General features: G+C 39.8%; 2 protein-coding genes across 2 annotated transcripts in view; one reads left to right on the top strand and one right to left on the bottom strand.

Moving 5' to 3' along the window:
* LOC112649534 (T-complex protein 11 X-linked protein 2-like) overlaps nt 1–20,350 on the top strand; it is a 44,621-nt gene that overhangs the window by 11,534 nt on the left and 12,737 nt on the right.
* Nucleotides 3,343–18,516, bottom strand: LOC112649328 (adenosine deaminase 2-like). Its single transcript, XM_049107588.1, has 2 exons — nt 18,511–18,516; nt 3,343–3,810 (listed from the first exon to the last, which is right to left on the bottom strand). Exons 1-2 carry the CDS (start codon nt 18,514–18,516, stop codon nt 3,343–3,345), a joined length of 474 nt encoding a protein of 157 aa, XP_048963545.1.

Raw genomic sequence — 20,350 nt, 5'->3', positions numbered from 1 at the left:
CTGAAATGAGAGATACTCTACCAAATAATTGGTCTATACTCTTCAAAAATGTCTAGGTCACAAAAGACCAGGAAAGACTGAGGAACTGTTCCAGAGTAAAAGAAACAAGAGTGTAACTAAATGTAACATGTGATCCTGGGTTGGGTTTTGGGGCCAGATAAGAAATATGCCTGGAAGGGCCAGGGCCAGATGGTAGTATCTTATCAATGTTAATTTCCTGATTTGGATGGTTACACAGAAGAACAGCACTGTCTTTAGTAAATGTACACTAGTATGTTTAGGAGTAATGGGGCATAATGGCTGCATCTTAAGTTTTGAATGGTTAAAAAAATAAGATCTATCATGCAGACTTTGAAAGAGATACAGATATATATAAAAGGATGATACAGCAAGTCATAAAATGTCAATAATTGGAGAACCTAGACAAAGAGTCTAACATTAGAGTACTTTGTACTATTGCAACTTTTTTTTTTTAGTTTTTATTTATTTATGATAGTCACAGAGAGAGAGAGAGAGAGAGAGAGAGAGAGAGGCAGAGACATAGGCAGAGGGAGAAGCAGGCTCCAGGCACCGGGAGCCCGACGTGGGATTCGATCCCGGGTCTCCAGGATCGCGCCCTGGGCCAAAGGCAGGCGCCAAACTGCTGCGCCACCCAGGGATCCCTGTACTATTGCAACTTTTATGAAGGTTTTACACTATTTCAGATCATAAGAAAAATGTTCCATGGTTTTCCCTAAGACTGGATCCCAAATTCTCACCTGCTGGGAAACAGGATGATTCACATCTCCAACAACATTCTCTTGGTTTGAATTTTGAAAAGTCTCCCTCCCCTTCCCTGGGAGCTGTGCCAGCTAAAAAAAATTAAAAAGCTCCAGGACCCAGGAGGATGGTGCTTGACCAAGGCATTCATCATGGGCCAGATAATGGAAACTGGTAAAATAAGCCGGGCAAGTCAGGGACTCTTAGTGTCTCTAGGTGTTAGATTTTTCCAGATCGGACAATTCACCTGACAAAGAGGGAAAAAAAATATTTAACCTTACTCTAAGAAATAAATAAATATAGACTACATAATTCAAATTACAAAATATGTTTTAACAGGAGGCTTTGCTTTAGTTTCCTTTAAATAAATAGCAAGTCCCCAGGTGCAGCATGATTTCATTTACAAAAATTCAACCAACACACAAGTTTTTCCAAAAAACATATGTCAGGGTACCTTTTGGGAAGTCCTACAGGAGGAATAAGTGAACTCAGTTTTAACAACTCTACTCCTGGCAGAAATATTACTTACTTCCAAGGTGGCTATAGCCTGTTTCCCAGATCTTAATAACTTAGTGTCTGGTTCTGTTGATGTTTTTAGTTCTCTGCTAGGACTCAGCCTATTGAACCTGGCATGCAGACAAGACTAGTAGCTGGTTTAATTTGCCAAATCAGAGATCACATCAAGTCCAGACCAGAGCCCTTACACTCCTGGGAGACGCCTGTAGTCATGACAACTTGCTACAGAAGTCCATTCTGCTCAGTTCCATTTTTACCACTTATTAAATGTAAATTGACTGAGTTGGTATCTATATACTATCTACTGGAGTTGGTTAAGGCAATAAATCGAAGACTGCCAGAATTAGGAGCTTAAAGGTCATCTTGTTCTATCTGGGTACCAGCCTGTGGTTGAGGGCCTCTAATCAGCAAGACTTTTTCCAGTGTCATAAACCAAATAGTGATAAACTACTAATGGAGAGAGGATTGGCTGCTGCCTTTGAGCTCAAGTGCAGGTGATGGGTGATGGATTAGAAGACATTTGAATCTGCCGGGGACTTCTAACAAATTATTCGATCCTCCTTCACTTCCTTTAGTCAAGTGAAGACAGGGCTGGCTTCTTGCCTTCCTTCTGAAAACCGGGCCAGGAGCCAGAATTTGATCACGTGAGGTTTTTTCTTTGGGGAAAACCCTGCTCCGTTCTCTCCTGCTTCAGCAACCAGCTCAATACATACAGGTTATATCCATTTGTTCAACATATCTTTCATTGAGTACTGACTAGGTTTGGGGCACGGAGCAAGATTCTGGGTTCACAATCATCAGTACCTGCCCACAGGGAACGTACAATCTGGCAGGAGGGAAGACTATAAACACAGAAATAAATATGTAATTACAAATTATGATAAGAGTCATGAAAGAAAAAAAGCAAGGTGCCATGGGAGATATTAACAGGTTAGGGGTCTAGGAAACTTTTCTGAGACAGGGACATTAAAGGTGAAGCCTGAAGGGTGAATAGGAATTAGTTAGACAAAAGTGAAAAGAAAGACTATCCTAGACAGTAAGACTCTGATGCAGCATATAGTTTGAGATATATGAGGAACAAAGGACCAGTGTGGCCAGAATCTGGTGCACTAGGGAAGCCTAGGGTTGGATGCTGCTGGAAGGGATCCAGGTTAAAGAGGATGCTATATGCCCTGTTGAAAATTTTGAGTTTTTTTAAGTGCACTGAGTAGTAAGCAATGGAATAACCTGATTTAATTTAATTTTTAAAAAGTCATCACTCTGTGAAAAATGAAATGAAGAAGGCAAAGAGAAGAAAGGAGAGATCAATTAAGAGGCTATTATAACTTAGACAAGAAGTGATAGTGGCTTGAACTCAGCCAACAGCAATACAGGTAGAGAGGTGTGGAGGATTTAAGATACATTTTTATGTGGAACAGGGAAGAGAGCAGTATCAATAATTTTGCTGAAAAATTCTACCTAGAGCAACTGGGAGGAATGGGATGGAGGTGCCACTTACCAAGATGGGAAAGACCAGGAAAAGATTGAAAGGGAAGAGATTGAGAGTTCAGAATTGCACATAGGTTTCTGAGATTCCTGTGAACCAACTAAGTGAATAAACTGGGGATCATCGGGAAATAAATGATACTTAAAAGCAAAGGAATGGATGAAACTACCTAGGAAAAGACTATTGAGTTGAGAGAAAAGTAGAGGAGAGAAGTAGAGATGTGAACAGAAGAGTGAAAAGCAGCAAAACTAAGCCCTGAAGAATTCCAACACAGATATTTGATAGAGAAGAGCCTCTGGAAAAGGGATCCTGAAAGGAGTGGCCAGAGAGAGAGGAGGAAACCAAGAGAGTTGATGTCCTGAGTTGAGAAAAAAGAATATTTTAAAAAGATGAGTTTGGTAGACTGTTTAAATGTTTGAGAGGTCAAGCAATGTGGAGGTGATTGATGACCTTCATGAGGTCAGTTTTGATAAAGAGATGGAGGTAGAAACCATACTGAAGTGGGTTCAAGACTGATTAACAGAAGGTAAAAACAGCTTGCAGAGGGAAGCAGAGGAATAGGGTAATAAATGGCTATCTTCTCACTTTGGCCACCTGGGCAGGTTAGCTACAAACTTATCCCCTCTCTCCTCCCAGGTTTTCATGGCAGCCTTTTTATCAATATCCAACAAGGTGCTGAACTTGATAGAGTTCACGGCCAGCTGTTTGAGTGTCCTCAGAGCAGCCTCCATTTCCCCAATGCCTATGAAGCCCTTATAGAAATCATAGGGTAAGCCTTTTGCACCAAAGACGGCTGGGTCATCAGAGCTGATCACCATGGTGTACCCAGTGGCCATCAGGACAGCAGCAGGGTGGTTTTGCGAGTCAGACACCAGTTTCAGAACCTGGTTGGAGATGGGACAGGCTTCAGTGGGAATATTCTTTTTCCAGGAGCCAGCCCAGACTGCTGGGTATTTAGTTAAAGCAAATCCATGGCCAATCCTGGTAGAGTTCAGTATTAGAGCATCCAGAAGGTTCCTATCTATGGAAGTACCCAGCCAGTCTGTGATCTGAATAAATGAGTTTGATTCCAATGAACCCAGGATGCTTTTTCACAACATATAAGCCATTTCTCTGTAAGTCCTCACTGACCGCTCTTGGTTATGGACGGTCCCATTCAGTTCATACACCACCAGTGTGATCTTGATTGAGCTCTTGGACCCTTCTAAGCCTCAGTTTCTGTGTCTGTAAAGTGCAGGCTTGCTATGCAGCCCAAGTGCTTTGTAAAGGTCAAGGCGAAGAAGGCCCCTGCTCCCAGTGTGATCTGGGTCAGACTATCTGCTATCTTACATCTTATTTATCCATTCATATATCAGTGAACACTTGGGCTGCTTCCATATCTGAGATATTATAAATAATACTGATATAGACATTGGGTGGATATATCCCTTTGGATTAATGTTCTTGTATTCTTTGGGTAAATATCTAGTAGTGCAATTACTGAATCATAAGATAGTTCTATTTTTAACTTTTTGAGGAACCTCCATACTGTTTTCCATAATGCCTGCACCAGTTTGCATTCCCACCAACAGTGCAAGAGTGTTCCTTTTGCTCCACATTCTCACCAGTACCTGTTGTTTCTTGTGTTGTTAATTTTAGCCATTCTTACAGATGTGAGGTGATTTGTGTGTTATCTCATTATAGTTTGATTTGCCTTTCCCTGATTATGAGTGATATTGAGCATCTTTTCATGTGCCTGTTGGCCATCTTGATGTCTTCTTTGGAAAAATATCTGTTTATGTCTTCTGCCCATTTTTAATTGGATTATTGTTTTTTGGATGTTGAGTTTTATGTTTTTTATATATTTTGGGTAGTAACCCTTTATCAGATAAGTCATTCGCAAATATTTTTCTCTCATTCTCTAGGTTGCCATTTGTTTTGTTGATCATTTCCTTCACTGTGCAGAAGCATTTTATTTTGATGACATCTCAATAGTGTATTTTTGCTTTTGTTTCCTTTGCCTAAGTAGACATATCTATTAAGAATTTGCCAAGGGTGATGTCAAAAAAGTTACTGCCTGTGTTCTCCCTTAGGATTTAAATGGTTTCATGTCTCACATTTAGGTCTTTAATCCATTTTGAATTAATATTTATGTGTGGTAAGAAAGTGATCCAGTTTCTTTTTTTTTTTTTTTTTTTTTTGTACGTAGCTGCCCAGTTTCCCTGGTATTTGTTGAAGAGACTGTCTTTTCTCATTGGGTAGTCTTGCATACTTTGTCAAAGATTAATTGACCATATAATTGTGAGTTCATTCTGGGTTTTCTATTCTGTTCTGTTGAACTCTGTGTTTTGTTTTGTTTTGTTTTGCCAGTACCATACAGTTTTGATCACCACAGTTTTCTAATATAGTTTAAGGTTCAGCTTTTCTTTGCTTTTTTTCTGTTTCTTTATTAAGTAGGCTGCATGCCCACCATGGTGTCCAGTGTGGGGCTTGGACTCACAACCCTGATATCAAGACTTGAGTCAGATGCTTAACTGACTGAGCCACCCAGGTGCCTCTTGCTTTTCTTTTTCAAGGTTGCTTTGGTTATTCACTGTCTTTTGTAGTTCCATACAAATTTTAAGATTGTTTGTTAGCTCTGTGAAAAACACTGTTGGTATTTTGATAAGAATTGCATTAAATGTGTAGATTGCTTCGGGTAGTATAGACATTTTAGCAATATTTGTTCTTCCAATCCATGAGCATGGAACGCCTTTCCATTCCTTTGTGTCATCTTCAATTTCCTTCATTGGTGTTTTATATTTTTCAGAGTACACATCTTTCACCTCTTTGGTTAGGTTTATTCCTAGGTATCTTATTGTTTTGGTGCAATTGTAAATGGGATTGATCTCTTATTTCTTTTTTCTGCTGCTTCATTATTGCTGTATAGAAATGCAGTGAATTTCTGTATGCTGATTTTGTATCCTGTGACTCTACTGAATTTGTGCATCTGTTCTAGCAATTTTTTGGTGGAGTTTTTTGGGACTCCATATAGAGTATCATGTCATCTGCAAATAGTGAAAGTTTGACTTCTTCCTTGCTGATTTGGATGCCATTTATTTCTTTTTGTTGTTTGATTGGTGTGACTAGGACTTCTAGTGCTATGTTGAACAACAGTGGTGAGCGTGGACATCCTTGTTGTGTTCCCAACCATAGAGGAAAACCTCTCAGTTGCTCCCCATTGAGGAGGATATTAGTTGTGGGTTTTTTTTTTGGTATATGGCCTTGATTATGTTGAGGTTATCTTCCCTCTAAACCTACGTTGTTGAGGGTTTTTATCATGAATGGATGTTGTACTTTGTCAAGAGCTTTTTCTTCCTCTCTTTTTTTAAAGATTTTATTTATTTATTCATGAGAGAAACACACACACAGAGAGAAGCAGATACATAGACAGAGGGAGAAGCAGGCTCCATGCAGGGAGCCCTATGTGGGACTCAATCCTGGGACTCTGGGATCACGCCCTGAGCTGAAGGCAGACGCTCAACCACTGAGCCACCCAGGCGTCCCAGTCAAAAGCTATTTCTACATCTACTGAGAGAATCATATGGTTCTTATCCTTTCTTTAGAAATGTGGTATATCACGTTGATATATTTGCAAGTATTGAACCACTCTTGCAGCCCAGGAATAAATCCCACTTGATCATGGTGAATGATTCTTTTAATGTACTATTGGATTCATTTTGCCAGTATTTTATTGAGAATATTGTGGGTTTATTTTAAATCTGGTTTTGGTATTAGGGTAATGCTGGACTTGTAAAATAAATTTGGAAGCTTTCCTTCCTCTTATATTTTTTGGAATAGTTTGAGAAGAATAGATATTAACTCTTCTTAAAATGTTTAGTAAAATTCACCTGTGAAGCTATCTGCCCTCGGCCTTTTAAGAGTTTTTTGATTAATGATTCAATTTCATTGCTAGTAGTTTGTCTGTTTCTACCTGATTCAGTTTGGGGATGTTTTATGTTTCTACGAATTTATTTCTTTTATATTGTCCAATATGCTGGCATACAATTTTTCACAACATTCTCTTATAATTGTTTATATTTCTGTGATGTCAGTTGTTATTTGTCTTCTTCTATTTCTAATGTTATTTATTTGAATCCTCTCTTCTTTTTGATGAATCTGGTTAAAGGTTTATCAATTTTGTTGATTTTTTTTTCAGAGAAACAGCTCCTGGCTTCATCAATCTATTGTATTATTTTTTCATGCACTATTTCATTTATTTCTTACCTTATCTTTATTATATAGGTCCTATGCTAGCTTTGGGCTTTGTTTGATCTTCTTTTTCTAACTTCTTTAGGAATAAGGTTAAGTTGTTTATTTGAAAATTTTCTGGCTTGTTGAAGTAGGTTTGTATTGCTATAATCTTCCTACTTAGAAGAGCATTTGCTGAATCCCAAAGATTTTGGACTATTTTCTTTTGATTTTCATTTGTCTTCGTGTGTTTTTTGATTTCCTATTTGATTTCTTGGTTGTCTCATTTATTGTTTAGTAGCATGTTATTTAACCTCTATATATTTGTGACCTTTTCAGATTTTTTCTTGTGGTTGATTTATAGTTTTGTAGCCTTATGGTCAGAAAAGATACATATTATGATTTCAAATTTTGTGAAATTGTTGAGACTTATTTTGTGGCCTAATAAATTATCTACTCTGGAGAATGTTCCATGTATGCTTGAAAAGAATGTATATTCCACTGTTTTGGTTTGAATGTTCTGAATATATCTGTTAGATCCAACTGGTTCAATGTGTCATTCAAAGTCACTGTTTCGGCCATCAGGGAAATATAAATCAAAACCACAATGAGATACCACCTCACACCAGTGAGAATGAGGAAAATTAACAAGGCAGGAAACCACAAATGTTGGAGAGGATGCAGAGAAAAGGGAACCCTCTTACACTGTTGGTGGGAATGTGAAATGGTGCAGCAACTCTGGAAAACTGTGTGGAGGTTCCTCAAAGAGTTAAAAATAGAACTGCCCTATGACCCAGCAATTGCACTGTTGGGGGATTTACCCCAAAAATGCAGATGCAATGAAACGCCGGGACACCTGCACCCCAATGTTTCTAGCAGCAATGTCCACAATAGCCAAACTGTGGAAGGAGCCTCGGTGTCCATCGAAAGATGAATGGATAAAGAAGATGTGGTTTATGTATACAATGGAATATTACTCAGCCATTAGAAATGACAAATACCCACCATTTGCTTCAACGTGGATGGAACTGGAGGGTATTATGCTGAGTGAAATAAGTCAATCGGAGAAGGACAAAAATTATAAGTTCTCATTCATTTGGGGAATATAAATAATAGTGAAAGGGAATAGAAGGGAAGGGAGAAGAAATGGGTAGGAAATATCAGAAAGGGAGACAGAACATGAAGACTCCTAACTCTGGGAAACGAACTAGGGGTGGTGGAAGGGGAGGAGGGTGGGGGGTGGGGGTGAATGGGTGACCAGCACTGAGGGGGGGCACTTGATGGGATGAGCACTGGGTGTTATTCTGTATGTTGGCAAATTGAACACCAATAAAAAATAAATTTAAATAAATAAATAAATAAATAAATACATGCAACTGAAAAAAAAAGTCACTGTTTCCTTGTTGGTTTTCTGATTCAATGATCTATCCATTGAACTAAGTAGAGTAGTAAAGTCCACTACTATTATTGTTTACTATGGAAATAGATTGCGTTCTTGTATTTTGATTTTGTAGGTCATAAATGATAGGTCTAGGATAGATTTGAAAGAATCAATTCTTTAGCGCTGGGATTGTTCTGTTCTTTTTCAGGAGTGTCTGTTGACATAAGAATGTCACTGATGTAGGGTGAAATTCTTTAAATCTTTAATAACAGTGTTTTTTTGTATGCATAGAGGCATGAGGTATCTTCCACACCTTATGGTAGGCATTTATTTGAGGTTTTGGTTTGAATAGTCTAATCTTATAGAAACAAGAACTGCAATTATCTTAATAATCTCTAATGAATTTAATGAAACAGCAATCCGAAATCTGTCCCAATCTAGTTAGTTGACTCCTGAATACTGAAATGGGGAAAACAGTTGGAAGCCATGATAGTATTAAGTTGAATCATATATGTTTATCTAGTGGCCACTTGGGGTCACTGCTAGTAAACAAAATGGCACAATTCTTAGTTCATAGTGTCTTTCAGATAAATGAATGAATGCATTGATTAAATGGTGTATTTTAACATATGTAGCGTTTTAGTCAAAGTAGAAAGGAGATATGGACTGATGGTACTAATTTGTTGAAAGACTTTTTAAAATAAGTAAATATGTGTAAGTAGAGCATCTCTTTGCCATGAGTTTAGAATTCTTTTTTTTTTTTGAGAGAGAGAGAGAGAGAAAGAGAGACAGAAAGAAAGAGAGAGAGAGAAAGCATGTGAGCAGTGGGAAGGGGCAGAGGGAGAAAGAGAATCTTAAGCAGGCTCCACAGCCTGTGTGGAACCAGATGCTGGGCTCCATCTCACAACACTAAGATCATGATCTGAGCTGAAATTAGGGGTCAGACACTTAACAACTGAGCCACCCTGGTGCCCCAAGTTTCACAATTCTTAAATTGTGTTTTATTATATCTTGGGGAGAAAGTTATCTCTGAACAAATTATGGAACTATATTGAAAGTGAGTGAGAAAATAGCTTATTATATGTTTTTTATATGCCAAGTATACTAAATAACAATTACAAATAGTATATGTACTTACTATGAATTACTGCTATAAGTAAGTAGTCTGTAAAAAATTTCAGAACAATGGTTCCAAAATTCCAATGGTAGAGTGAAAAAAATAGTGTTTACCAATCTTGAATGAAATAAAACAAAGATTTTGTAATGAGTTTTTGAAGTAAAATTAAATTGTCTTCCTCAGTCATTTCACTTAGCATAATACCTTCTAGATCTATTCATGTTATCCCAAATGGCACAATCTTATCTTTTTTTAAAGCTGCATAATATTTTAGTGTGTGTGTGTGACTGCACGCGCACGCGCGTGCGCAGCTTATATGCTACATCTTCCTAACCATTTTTTTTTATTGGTGTTCAATTTACTAACATACAGAATAACCCCCAGTGCCCGTCACCCATTCACTCCCACCCCCCGCCCTCCTCCCCTTCTACCACCCCTAGTTCGTTTCCCAGAGTTAGCAGTCTTTACGTTCTGTCTCCCTTTCTGATATTTCCCACACATTTCTTCCCCCTTCCCTTATATTCCCTTTCACTATTATTTATATTCCCCAAATGAATGAGAACATATAATGTTTGTCCTTCTCCGACTGGCTTACTTCACTCAGCATAATACCCTCCAGTTCCATCCACGTTGAAGCAAATGGTGGGTATTTGTCATTTCTAATAGCTGAGTAATATTCCATTGTATACATAAACCACATCTTCTTTATCCATTCATCTTTCGTTGGACACCGAGGCTCCTTCCACAGTTTGGCTATCGTGGCCATTGCTGCTATAAACATCGGGGTGCAGGTGTCCCGGCGTTTCACTGCATCTGTATCTTTGGGGTAAATCCCCAACAGTGCAATTGCTGGGTCGTAGGGCAGGTCTATTTTTGACTCTTTGAGGAACCTCCACACAGTTTTCCAGAGTGGCTGCACCAGTTCACATTCCCACCAACAATGTATGAGGGTTCCCTTTTCTTCACATCCTCTCCAACATTTGTTGTTTCCTGCCTTGTTAATTTTCCCCATTCTCACTGGTGTGAGGTGGTATCTCATTGTGGTTTTGATTTGTATTTCCCTGATGGCAAGTGATGCAGAGCATTTTCTCATGTGCATGTTGGCCATGTCTATGTCTTCCTCTGTGAGATTTCTGTTCATGTATTTTGCCCATTTCATGATTGGATTGTTTGTTTCTTTGGTGTTGAGTTTAATAAGTTCTTTATAGATCTTGGAAACTAGCCCTTTATCTGATATGTCATTTGCAAATATCTTCTCCCATTCTGTAGGTTGTCTTTGAGTTTTGTTGACTGTATCCTTTGCTGTGCAAAAGCTTCTTATCTTGATGAAGTCCCAATAGTTCATTTTTGCTTTTGTTTCTTTTGCCTTCGTGGATATATCTTGCAAGAAGTTACTATGGCCGAGTTCAAAAAGGGTGTTGCCTGTGTTCTTCTCTAGGATTTTGATGGAATCTTGTCTCACATTTAGATCTTTCATCCATTTTGAGTTTATCTTTGTGTATGGTGAAAGAGAGTGGTCTAGTTTCATTCTTCTGCATGTGGATGTCCAATTTTCCCAGCACCATTTATTGAAGAGACTGTCTTTCTCCCAATGGATAGTCTTTCCTCCTTTATCGAATATTAGTTGCCCATAAAGTTCAGGGTCCACTTCTGGATTCTCTATTCTGTTCCACTGATCTATGTGTCTGTTTTTGTGCCAGTACCACACTGTCTTGATGACCACAGCTTTGTAGTACAACCTGAAATCTGGCATTGTGATGCCCCCAGATATGGTTTTCTTTTTTAAAATTCCCCTGGCTATTCGGGGTCTTTTCTGATTCCACACAAATCTTATAATAATTTGTTCTAACTCTCTGAAGAAAGTCCATGGTATTTTGATAGGGATTGCATTAAACGTGTATATTGCCCTGGGTAACATTGACATTTTCACAATATTAATTCTGCCAATCCATGAGCATGGAATATTTTTCCATCTCTTTGTGTCTTCCTCAATTTCTTTCAGAAGTGTTCTATAGTTTTGAGGGTATAGATCCTTTACATCTTTGGTTAGGTTTATTCCTAGGTATCTTATGTTTTTGGGTGCAATTGTAAATGGGATTGACTCCTTAATTTCTCTTTCTTCCGTCTCATTGTTAGTGTATAGAAATGCCACTGACTTCTGGGCATTGATTTTGTATCCTGCCACGCTACCGAATTGCTGTATGAGTTCTAGCAATCTTGGGGTGGAGACTTTTGGGTTTTCTATGTAGAGTATCATGTCATCGGCAAAGAGGAAGAGATTGACTTCTTCTTTGCCAATTTGAATGCCTTTAATGTCTTTTTGTTGTCTGATTGCCAAGGCTAGGACTTCCAGTACTATGTTGAACAGCAGTGGTAAGAGTGGACATCCCTGTCTTGTTCCTGATCTTAGGGGAAAGGCTCCCAGTGCTTCCCCATTGAGAATGATATTTGCTGTGGGCTTTTCATAGATGGCTATTAAGATGTCGAGGAATGTTCCCTCTATCCCTACACTCTGAAGAGTTTTGATCAGGAATGGATGCTGTATTTTGTCAAATGCTTTCTCTGCATCCAATGAGAGGATCATATGGTTCTTGGTTTTTCTCTTGCTGATATGATGAATCACATTGATTGTTTTACGGGTGTTTTTTTTTTTTATTGGTGTTCAATTTACTAACATACAGAATAACACCCAGTGCCCGTCACCCATTCACTCCCACCCCCCGCCCTCCTCCCCTTCTACCACCCCTAGTTCGTTTCCCAGAGTTAGCAGTCTTTACGTTCTGTCTCCCTTTCTGATATTTCCCACACATTTCTTCTCCCTTCCCTTATTTTCCCTTTCACTATTATTTATATTCCCCAAATGAATGAGAACATATAATGTTTGTCCTTCTCCGACTGACTTACTTCACTCAGCATAATACCCTCCAGTTCCATCCACGTTGAAGCAAATGGTGGGTATTTGTCATTTCTAATAGCCGAGTAATATTCCATTGTATACATAAACCACATCTTCTTTATCCATTCATCTTTCGTTGGACACCGAGGCTCCTTCCACAGTTTGGCTATCGTGGCCACTGCTGCTAGAAACATCGGGGTGCAGGTGTCCTGGCGTTTCATTGCATTTGTATCTTTGGGGTAAATCCCCAACAGTGCAATTGCTGGGTCGTAGGGCAGGTCTATTTTTAACTGTTTGAGGAACCTCCACACAGTTTTCCAGAGTGGCTGCACCAGTTCACATTCCCACCAACAGTGTAAGAGGGTTCCCTTTTCTCCGCATCCTCTCCAACATTTGTTGTTTCCTGCCTTGTTAATTTTCCCCATTCTCACTGGTGTGAGGTGGTATCTCATTGTAGTTTTGATTTGTATTTCCCTGATGGCAAGTGATGCAGAGCATTTTCTCATATGCATGTTGGCCATGTCTATGTCTTCCTCTGTGAGATTTCTGTTCATGTCTTTTGCTCATTTCATGATTGGATTGTTTGTTTCTTTGGTGTTGAGTTTAATAAGTTCTTTATAGATCTTGGAAACTAGCCCTTTATCTGATAGGTCATTTGCAAATATCTTCTCCCATTCTGTAGGTTGTCTTTGAGTTTTGTTGACTGTATCCTTTGCTGTGCAAAAGCTTCTTATCTTGATGAAGTCCCAATAGTTCATTTTTGCTTTTGTTTCTTTTGCCTTTGTGGATGTTTCTTGCAAGAAGTTACTATGGCCGAGTTCAAAAAGGGTGTTGCCTGTGTTCTCCTCTAGGATTTTGATGGAATCTTGTCTCACATTTAGATCTTTCATCCATTTTGAGTTTATCTTTGTGTATGGTGAAAGAGAGTGGTCTAGTTTCATTCTTCTGCATGTGGATGTCCAATTTTCCCAGCACCATTTATTGAAGAGACTGTCTTTCTCCCAATGGATAGTCTTTCCTCCTTTATCGAATATTAGTTGCCCATAAAGTTCAGGGTCCACTTCTGGATTCTCTATTCTGTTCCACTGATCTATGTGTCTGTTTTTGTGCCAGTACCACACTGTCTTGATGACCACAGCTTTGTAGTACAACCTGAAATCTGGCATTGTGATGCCCCCAGATATGGTTTTCTTTTTTAAAATTCCCCTGGCTATTCGGGGTCTTTTCTGATTCCACACAAATCTTATAATAATTTGTTCTAACTCTCTGAAGAAAGTCCATGGTATTTTGATAGGGATTGCATTAAACGTGTATATTGCCCTGGGTAACATTGACATTTTCACAATATTAATTCTGCCAATCCATGAGCATGGAATATTTTTCCATCTCTTTGTGTCTTCCTCAATTTCTTTCAGAAGTGTTCTATAGTTTTGAGGGTATAGATCCTTTACATCTTTGGTTAGGTTTATTCCTAGGTATCTTATGTTTTTGGGTGCAATTGTAAATGGGATTGACTCCTTAATTTCTCTTTCTTCCGTCTCATTGTTAGTGTATAGAAATGCCACTGACTTCTGGGCATTGATTTTGTATCCTGCCACGCTACCGAATTGCTGTATGAGTTCTAGCAATCTTGGGGTGGAGACTTTTGGGTTTTCTATGTAGAGTATCATGTCATCGGCAAAGAGGGAGAGATTGACTTCTTCTTTGCCAATTTGAATGCCTTTAATGTCTTTTTGTTGTCTGATTGCCGAGGCTAGGACTTCCAGTACTATGTTGAACAGCAGTGGTAAGAGTGGACATCCCTGTCTTGTTCCTGATCTTAGGGGAAAGGCTCCCAGTGCTTCCCCATTGAGAATGATATTTGCTGTGGGCTTTTCATAGATGGCTATTAAGATGTCGAGGAATGTTCCCTCTATCCCTACACTCTGAAGAGTTTTGATCAGGAATGGATGCTGTATTTTGTCAAATGCTTTCTCTGCATCCAATGAGAGGATCATATGGTTCTTGGTTTTTCTCTTGCTGATATGATGAATCACATTGATTGTTTTACGGGTGTTGAACCAGTTTGTGTCCCAGGGATAAATCCTACTTGGTCATGGTGAATAATTTTTTTAATGTACTGTTGGATCCTATTGGCCAGTATCTTGTTGAGAATTTTTGCATCCATGTTCATCAGGGATATTGGTCTGTAATTCTCCTTTTTGGTGGGGTCTTTGTCTGGTTTTGGAATTAAGGTGATGCTGGCCTCGTAGAACGAATTTGGAAGTACTCCATCTCTTTCTATCTTTCCAAACAGCTTTAGGAGAATAGGTATGATTTCTTCTTTAAACGTTTGATAGAATTCCCCTGGGAAGCCATCTGGCCCTGGACTCTTGTGTCTTGGGAGGTTTTTGATGACTGCTTCAATTTCCTCCCTGGTTATTGGCCTGTTCAGGTTTTCTATTTCTTCCTGTTCCAGTTTTGGTAGTTTGTGGCTTTCCAGGAATGCGTCCATTTCTTCTAGATTGCCTAATTTATTGGCGTATAGCTGTTCATAATATGTTTTTAAAATCGTTTGTATTTCCTTGGTGTTGGTAGTGATCTCTCCTTTCTCATTCATGATTTTATTAATTTGAGTCTTCTCTCTCTTCTTTTTAATAAGGCTGGCTAATGGTTTATCTATCTTGTTAATTCTTTCAAAGAACCAACTCCTGGTTTTGTTGATCTGTTCCACAGTTCTTCTGGTCTCGATTTCGTTGAGTTCTGCTCGAATCTTTATTAACTCCCTTCTTCTCTTGGGTGTAGGATCTATTTGCTGTTTTTTCTCTAGCTCCTTTATGTGTAAGGTTAGCTTTTGTATTTGAGTTCTTTCCAGTTTTTGAATGGATGCTTGTATTGCGATGTATTTCCCCCTTAGGACTGCTTTTGCTGCATCCCAAAGATTTTGAACGGTTGTATCTTCATTCTCATTAGTTTCCATGAATCTTTTTAATTCTTCCTTAATTTCCTGGTTGGCCCTTTTATCTTTTAGCAGGATGGTCCTTAACCTCCACGTGTTTGAGGTCCTTCCAAACTTCTTGTTGTGATTTAGTTCTAATTTCAAGGCATTATGGTCTGAGAATATGCAGGGGACAATCCCAATCTTTTGGTATCGGTTCAGACCCGATTTGTGACCCAATATGTGGTCTATTCTGGAGAAAGTTCCATGTGCGCTTGAGAAGAATGTGTATTCTGTTGAGTTTGGATGTAAAGTTCTGTAAATATCTGTGAAATCCATCTGGTCCAGTGTATCATTTAAAGCTCTCGTTTCTTTGGAGATGTTGTGCTTAGAAGACCTATCGAGTATAGAAAGAGCTAGATTGAAGTCACCAAGTATAAGTGTATTATTATCTAAGTATTTCTTCACTTTGGTTAATAATTGATTTATATATTTGGCAGCTCCCACATTCGGTGCATATATATTGAGGATTGTTAAGTCCTCTTGTTGAATAGATCCTTTAAGTATGATATAGTGTCCCTCTTCATCTCTCACTACAGTCTTTTGGGTAAATTTTAGTTTATCTGATATAAGGATGGCTACCCCTGCTTTCTTTTGAGGGCCATTCGAATGGTAAATCGTTCTCCAACCTTTTATTTTCAGGCTGTAGGTGTCCTTCTGTCTAAAATGAGTCTCTTGTAGACAGCAAATAGATGGGTCCTGCTTTTTTATCCAGTCTGACACCCTGCGCCTTTTGATGGGGTCATTAAGCCCGTTCCCATTCAGAGTTACTATTGAGAGATATGAGTTTAGTGTCATCATGTTATCTATTCAGTCCTTGTTTTTGTGGACTGTTCCACTGAACTTCTTCTTAAAGGGGAATTTTAAGAGTCCCCCTTAAAATTTCTTGCAGAGCTGGTTTGGAGGTCACATATTCTTTTAGTTGCTGCCTGTCTTGGAAGCTCTTTATCTCTCCTTCCATTTTGAATGAGAGCCTTGCTGGATAAAGTATTCTGGGTTGCATGTTCTTCTCATTTAGGACCCTGAATATATCCTGCCAGCCCTTTCTGGCCTGCCAGGTCTCTGTGGAGAGGTCTGCTGTTACCCTAATACTCCTCCCCATAAAAGTCAGGGATTTCTTGTCTCTTGCTGCTTTAAGGATCATCTCTTTATCTTTGGAATTTGCAAGCTTCACTATTAAATGTCGAGGTGTTGAACGGTTTTTATTGATTTTAGGGGGGATCTCTCTATTTCCTGGATCTGAATGCCTGTTTCCCTTCCCAGATTAGGAAAGTTTTCAGCTAGAATTTGTTCAAATACATATTCTGGCCCTCTGTCCCTTTCGGCGCCCTCGGGAACCCCAATTAAACGTAGGTTTTTCTTTCTCAGGCTGTCGTTTATTTCCCTTAATCTATCCTCATGGTCTTTTAATTGTTTGTCTCTTTTTTCCTCAGTTTCCCTCTTTGCTATCAACTTGTCTTCTATGTCACTCACTCGTTCTTCCACCTCGTTAACCCTCGTCGTTAGGACTTCTAGTTTGGATTGCATCTCATTCAATTGATTTTTAGTTTCTGCCTGATTAGCTCTAAATTCTGCAGTCATGAAGTCTCTTGAGTCCTTTTTGCTTTTTTCTAGAGCCACCAGTAGCTGTATAATAGTGCTTCTGAATTGGCTTTCTGACATTGAATTGTAATTCAGATTTTGTAACTCTGTGGGAGAGAGGACTGTTTCTGATTCTTTCTTTTGAGGTGAGGTTTTCCTTCTAGTCATTTTGCTCAGTGCAGAGTGGCCAAAAGCAAGTTGTATTGGGAAAAAGAGAAAAAGAGAGGAGAGAAAGAAGGAAAGAAAAGAGAAAGAGAAAAAAAAGGGAAGAAAAAAAAACGAAAAAAAAAGAAGAAAAAGAGAAAGAAAAAGAAAGGAGAAAAAAAGGGGGTGGAGGAAGGAAACAAATCAAAAAGCAAAAAAAAAAAAAAAAAAAAAAAAAGAACCACGGGGCAGTATCTTCTGATTCTGTGTACTTTTAAGTCCCTTGGCTTCTCCTGGAAGTTGTCAGTCAGTCTAGCTGGTGTTCTTGGGGAGGGGCCTGTTGTGCTGATTTTCAGGTGTTAGCAGTTGGGGGAGCTGCTGTGCCCCTGCCTGGTGCAGGGCTCGGTGGGGGTTGTTTACCCCGTGAGGCCGCAGGAGGAACAGCCCCAGTGGCGGGGCAGCTCTGGAAACCTGGATTCAGCTCCGGCAGGAACTCCGTCTGCAGGGCCTGGAGGCTCCGGGGCGGGGCCGCTGATCTGCTCAGCTCGGGGCAGGAGCGTCCTTGCTGTCCTGGGCCCTCCCGGCCTCTGCCTGTCCCGGGGGGAGGCCGGATCCTGGGCTGTGTCCCGGCGCCCTGTGCTCCGGAGCCTGCGCTGGTGGATTCGCGCTCCCGGGCGGTGCAACCCCCTCCGCGGAGCTGCCGCCCGAGCCACTCCGAGCTGCTCCTGGAACCGCGCAGCCCCCTCTGCACGGAGCCTCTTCCTCTGCCCGAGCCCCCCGAGCTGCTCCCGGGGCCGCGCAGCCCCCTCCGCGGAGCCGCCGCCCGAGCCCCCCCGAGCTGCTCCGGGTCCCGCCGGGTCCCGCCGTGCGCGCTGCAGCCCTTAGGGAGCTCGGCGCACTCTCCTGGGCGCGCAGTTGCTGTTACTGTCCCGGGGAACCCGAGGGCATCCCCGCCCTCCTGGGTCCTGCTCCAACTCCCTGGAGCCCCTTTCCGCCCGGCAAGGTCGGTGCAGCTCCTGCTTCTCCGGGACGGGGCTCTCCTGTCCTGGGGACACTCGCCCCGGCCTCAGCCCGGCTCCTCGCGGGGCCCCTCCCCCTTGGAGGCCTTTGTTTCTTTATTTCTTTTTCCCCGTCTTCCTACCTTGATAGAAGCGCGAACTCTTCTCACTGTTGCATTCCAGCTGGTCTCTCTTTAATTCTCAGGCCGAATTCATAGATTTTCAGGATGATTGGAAGGTTTTCTAGGTAATTTGGTGGAGACAGGTGATTTGGAGACCCTACTCTTCCGCCATCTTGCTCCTCCTCCTTCCTAACCATTTGTCTACCAATACACACTTAGGGTTAAAAGGATGATGGGTATTAAGGAGGGTGCTTGTTGTGATGAGCACTGGGTGTTATATGTAAATGATGAATCACTAAATTCTACTCCTGAAACCAATGTTACCTGCATGTTAACTAGAATTTAAATCAAAGGTTGAAAGAAAAAAATAAACAGGTTGCTTCCATACCTTGGCTATTGTGAATAATGCAGTAGCAAACATAGGAGTGCACATATCTTTTCAAATTAGTGTTTTTATTTTTCTTTTTTTAAAGATTTTATTTATTTATTCATGGAAGACACACACAGAGAGAGGCAGAGACATAGGCAGAGGGAGAAGCAGGCTCCCTGCAAGGAGCTCGAAGTGGGACTTGATCCTGGGTCTCCCGGATCACATCCTGAGCTGAAGGTGGCGCTAAACCGCTGAGCCACTCAGGCTGCCTTCTTTTCTTTTGGTTAAATACCCAGCCATGGAATTATTCAATCATATGGTATTTCTATTTTTAATTTCTTGAGGAGAAATTTCTTAAGTGGCTGTACCTGTTTACATTCCTACCAACAGCATATTGAGGGTTCCTATTTCTCCACATCATTGCCAACACTTGTAATTTCTTGTCTTTTTGATTTGCCATTCTGACAGGTATAAGGAATATCTCATTGTGATTTTCATTTGCATTTATTGATAATTAGTGATGTTGAGAATCTTTTCATGTGTCTATTTGCCATCTGTAGGTCTTTTTTGGAAAAATGCCATATGATTTTACTCATGTGGAATCTAAAAAAAACCGAGATGAATAAACACACCTGTAAGTACAAAGAACAAACTGATGGTTGCCAGAAGGGAGGGGGTAGGGGATGGGCAAAATGAGTAATGGTGAGTGAGAGATGTAGGCTTCCAGTTAAGCAGTGAATAAGTCATGGGAATAAAAGGCACAACATAAGGAATATAGTCATGATAATATAATAATGATGTATGGTGACAGACGATAGCTACACTTGTGTTGAACATAGCTCAGTGTATAAACTCATCAAATCACTATGTTGTACATCTGAAACTAATTTAACATTGTGTGTCAACTATACTCAAAGAATATAAATTGAGCCCATTTAAAAAATTGTTTACTTTCTGCCTTTTGGGATGTTAAATATATATATATATATTTTAATAAAATGATTATTTGGATAATGGTAAGGTAGTTTTTTGTTTGTTTGGATTGATGTCCATATGTGGAAAAATAATAATTGGCAAATTATTCTCAGTCAGTCATTTTTTGAAATTTTATTATTCTGTGGAATCCTCATATTTGAGGGCCATATCTTAGGCATGGTTCTCCTTTAGAGCTACCTAGTAAGATTTGGGGTGTTATCTATAAAGAGACTCTCATCTAATGTGTCTTCCTATCTCATCATAGGTAAGAAGTTAATAGTAGAAACTGTTTTTTGAGTGTTGAGTTTGGTAAGTTCTTTAAGATTTTGGATACTAACCCTTTATCAGATATGTCATTTGCAGATATCTTCTCCCATTCCAAAGGTTGCCTTTTAATTTTGTTGATTATTTCTTTCACTGTGCAGAAGCTTTTTATCTTGATGAGGTCCCCAATAGTTTATCTTTGCTTTTGTTCCCCTTGCCTTAGGATACATATATATTAAGAAGTTGCTATGGCTGATGTCAAAGAGGTTACTGTCTATGTTCTCTAAGATTTTGATGGTTTCCTTTCTCACATTTAGGTCTTTCATCTATCTTGAATTTATTCCCAATGTTTATAGCAGGATTATCAACAATAGCCAAATTATGGAAGGAGCCAAAATGTCCATACACTGATAGATGGGTAAAGAAGATGTGGTGTGTATATGTATAGGAATGTTACTCAGCCATAAAAAAAGGAATGAAATCCTGCCATTTGCCATGATGTGGATAGAGCTAGAGAATATTATGCTAAGTGAAATAAGTCAGTCAGTGAAAGAC

The sequence above is a fragment of the Canis lupus genome, chromosome X (assembly GCF_003254725.2).
Source record: "Canis lupus dingo isolate Sandy chromosome X, ASM325472v2, whole genome shotgun sequence".
NCBI lineage: Eukaryota > Metazoa > Chordata > Mammalia > Carnivora > Canidae > Canis > Canis lupus.
Note: the sequence above shows the minus strand (reverse complement) of the source record. Positions and strands in the feature narration are given on the sequence as shown.